Source organism: Camellia sinensis, chromosome 1 (assembly GCF_055761805.1).
Source record: "Camellia sinensis isolate YWXY chromosome 1, ASM5576180v1, whole genome shotgun sequence".
Classification (NCBI taxonomy): Eukaryota; Viridiplantae; Streptophyta; class Magnoliopsida; order Ericales; family Theaceae; genus Camellia; species Camellia sinensis.
In genome coordinates, this window is record NC_138961.1 from 106731093 (window position 1) to 106735476 (window position 4384).

Consider the following 4384-nt stretch of genomic DNA (forward strand, 5'->3'; position numbering starts at 1 on the left):
ACACATGTGTCTATTTGAGCTATAAGGAGTCTAGAAAAGACTTAAGCTACATGCATGATGTTCTCTACATTGTGAATCTCATATGAAAGATGATTAATGCTCATTAGCAATGTATACTTGTGCCTCTTTTTGTATGTGTTATAATCCCTTGATATGTAGGTCATGGTGAGCACAAGAATGGATGATATGGAAGACTCTACCTCAGCACGGTTTGATTGTTTGGAAATAATGATTGCAAATATGGCAGAAACTATGAGACAATAATAGGAAGAGCAACAACAGCAACCACCTCCGCCACTAGTGCTGATACCACCAGCAGTGATGCAAGACCATCAAGCCGAAGACTGGACAATTGCACTTACAAAAGAGTTTAAGAAGATGAAACTACCATCGTTCAAAGGGGGCATTGATCGGATGAAGGTCGAGGCATGGGTACTAGGCATAGAAAAATTATTTGAGGTCTTTCCCTGCATCGAGGCACAGAAAGTACAACTTGCCGCTTTTACTCTTGAAGATGAAGCACGAAGATGGTGGATGCTCACTAGAAATGACCATCAAGGATTGACACGGGCTCGATTTTTGGAGCATTTCTATGGTAATTATTTTCCACAGTGTATGCGAGATAAGAAAGTGACAGAATGTAAGACTATGAGGCAAGGGAACAAAACGGTGGCAGAGTATGAAGCACAATTTTCAGAGTTAGCCCGTTTCGCACCACACATGGTGGATACAGACTACAAGAAAGCAAGAAAATTTGAAGAAGGACTTCGAAATGCTATCTTGGATCGAATTAATGTGTTGAAATTGCCTACCTATGTCGATGTGTTAGAAAGGGCGATAGTAGCTGAAGGTAATATAGCTGCTCAAAATCAGATTTTTGAATGGAATGGGAAAAGATAGAATACACAAGCACCAAGGAGACTGGTGGCATTGCAGAACAGGAAACCGAACTTGGGCACTTCTAGTACTTCTACCTCTACTCGTGAATCAGTGCCAGTTTGTCCGGACTATGGAAGGAGACACCGCAGGACTTGTTACCAGGTAACTGGGGCTTGTTTCAAACGTGGAAAGACAAGACATTTAGTATGAGATTGCCCTCAGAGAAACTGACAGAATGGGAATAGAACTACTACAAGTTCAGCCGGTTCAACTCCAGCTCCGACAATAACAAAGAGTGTTGCTAAAGCTACTGGGACTAGAAATGATGTGAGACAGGGATGAGTGTTTGCCCTTATTCCTCATGATGTGCAAAATACAGAGGTTGTGGTATCAGGTACAATCTCAATTTATGGTCATCCTGCTCATGTGTTAATTGATTCGGGTTCCATCCATTTTTTTGTGTCGAAAACATTTGCTCGTAATTTGGATAGACCTATGGAATCATTGTCTTATGTGTTATGTGTGTCTTCACCATTAAGGGGTTCAATGTTATGTACGTCTGTTTATCCAACATGTGAGATCTTGATTGGGGAAGTTCAAATGTATGCTAATTTGTTGCCTCTTGATATGGATTATTTTGATTTAATATTGGGGATGAATTGGCTAAGTAACTACCATGTGACTATTCATTGTACATCCAAGCAAGTTTTTTTTTTTTTTAACTCCCGAGACAATCTGAGTTTATTTTTACGGGACACAGGATCATTCCTCTCCCTTACTTGATTTCAACTATGAAAGCTTGTAAGTTATTACAAAAGGGTTGTTAGTGGTATTTATGTAGTATTTTCGGACAACCAACAGATGAAAGTGTTGATACTATTCCAATTGTCCGTGAATTTCCAGATGTTTTCCCAGAGGAGTTGCCAGGAGAGTTAGTGGACCGTGAAATTAAATTTGCAATTGACATACTATGCGGGAACTCAACCAATTTCAAAAGCTCCTTATCGAATGTCATCGGTGGAAATGAAAGAATTAAAGATACAGTTGCAAGACTTTCTTGATAAAGGATTCATTCATCCAAGTACTTCTCCTTGGAGCGCACTGGTCCTTTTTGTGAAGAATAAGGAGGGACACTTCAATTATGTGTTGACTAGCAGGAGCTCAATAAAGTAACTATAAAGAATAAGTATCCCTTCCCTAGAATTGATGATTTATTTGACCAACTACAAGGTGCACAAGTCTTTTCAAAAATAGAATTGAGATTCGGGTATCACCAATTAAAGGTAAAAGTCGAAGACATTGAGAAGACTACCTTCTGAACCAAATACGGGCATTATGAATTTTTGGTTGTGCCATTCGGGGTTACTAATGCATTGGCAGCCTTCATGGATTTGATGAACCATGTTTTTAAACCGTACTTGGATGAATTTGTAGTTGTGGTCGTTGATGATATCCTCACTTATTCAAAAAGTACGGAAGCTCATGAGAATCATTTGCGCCTAATTCTTCAAACACTTAGGGATAAGCGATTATAGGCGAAATTAAAGAAATGTGAGTTTTGGTTACATGAAGTGGTGTTCTTGGGGCCTGTAATTAATGGGGAAGGTGTTTCTATTAACCCACACAAGATAGAAGCCATTGTCAATTGGTCAACTCTGACAAATGGAACGGAGGTGCATAGCTTTCTAGGTTTAGCGGGATACTACTAGAGATTTGTTAAAGATTTTTCCAAACTTGCAATGCCGCTTACCCAATTGACCCAAAAAGGGGTACCATTTGAGTGGCCAGAACACAGAGACTCTGCCTTTCAGGAGTTGAAAACAAAGTTAACTACAGCACCAGTTCTTGCTCTACCGTCCAGTACCGAGGGGTTTATTATTTACAGTGATGCCTCTTACAAGGGATTGGGTTGCGTACTTATGCAGAACGAAAGGGTTATCTCATATGCTTATCACCAACTCAAGACTTATGAAAGAATTATCCCACACATGACTTGAAGCTCGCTACTGTGGTGCTTGCTTTGAAGATATGGTAGCATTATTTGTATGGTACCACATGCTAGGTTTATACTGACCATAAGAGCTTAAACTACTTCTTTACCCAAAAGGAGTTAAATATGAGACAAAGGTTGTGGTTAGAGCTTATTAAGGACTATGACTTGCAAATCCATTACCACCCCGACAAGGCTAATACAGTTGCAGATGCTCTTAGAAGAAAAGTTATGGGAATTTACCAAGTTTGCTCACAAGGCAAAAAGAGTTACTCCTTGAGTTGGAAAGAATGGACATGGAAGTTGTGCTATGTGAACAAGGCGCAGTGCTAGCAGCAATGTCAACTCAACCGGCAATTATTGAAGAAATCAAGCAAAGACAAACGAAAGATGATTTTCTGAAGCGCATTTTTGATGAGATGGAAACAAGGCCAAGGCTTGGCTTTATCTTTGAAGATTCGATGGTGAAATTTAAAGACAAATTGTGTTTCCCAATGTCCTAGAAATAAAGAGAAGAATTGTGGAGGAAGCAGATACGTCTAAATTTTCTATACATCCCAGTAATAATAAAATGTACCAAGATTTGAGGCAAACCTTTAGGTGGCCAAATATGAAGAAGGAAATTGCAGAGTTTGTTTCAAAATGTTTGCAATGCCAGCAAGTAAAAGTGGAGCATCAAAAGACTGGCGGGTCTACTTCAACCTCTCCCAATCTCGGAGTGGAAATGGGAACATTTGACGATGGATTTTATAGTTGGCTTACCCCGAACACCCTGAGGTATGAATTCCACATGGGTTATTATTGATAGATTAACTAAGTTTGCTCATTTCTTGCCTGTGAAAACTCAATATAATGTGGATAAACTTGCTACTGTGTACATGAATGAAATTGTGCGGCTACATGGTGTTCCAGTTTCAATTGTATCCGATAGAGATCCGAAATTTGTATCTAGATTCTGGCAGAGTTTGCAAGATGCTATAGTAACAGAGTTGAAATTCAGTACGGCATTCCACTCGCAAACTAATGGTCAATCAGAGAGAACAATACAAACATTGGAGGATATGCTTCGGATGTGTGTCTTGGATTTCCAAGGGAGGTGGGAAACATACCTACCGTTGGCAGAGTTCGCATACAACAATAGTTTCCACTCTAGCATAGGAATGGCACCATATGAAGCTTTGTACAAAAGGAAATGTTGCTCACTAGTGTATTGGACTGACGTCGGCGATAGATCATTTCTTGGGCCGGAACTTGTGCAATTGACGACAAAGAAAATTCAAACCATTCAACAAAGATTGAAAATGCCCAAAACAGGCAAAAGAGTTATACGGATTACCGACAAAGGAATTTGGAATTTGGAATTTGCATTTGGTCATTATGTCTTTGTTAAAGTCACCCCGATGAAAGGAAAAACAAGATTTGGAAAGAAGGGAAAATTAGCACCCCGATATATAGGTCAATTTCAGATTCTAGAACGAGTGGGTCCAGTGGCATATCGTGTTGCTTTTCCTCCAA

General features: G+C 39.6%; 1 protein-coding gene across 1 annotated transcript; it reads left to right on the plus strand.

Moving 5' to 3' along the window:
- The first annotated feature begins 321 nt into the window (after window positions 1-321).
- On the plus strand, window positions 322-1940 carry LOC145813614 (uncharacterized). The gene is made up of 2 exons (XM_082909304.1): window positions 322-850; window positions 1741-1940. Exons 1-2 carry the CDS (start codon window positions 322-324, stop codon window positions 1938-1940), a joined length of 729 nt encoding a protein of 242 aa, XP_082765430.1.
- Window positions 1941-4384: the final 2444 nt, after the last annotated feature.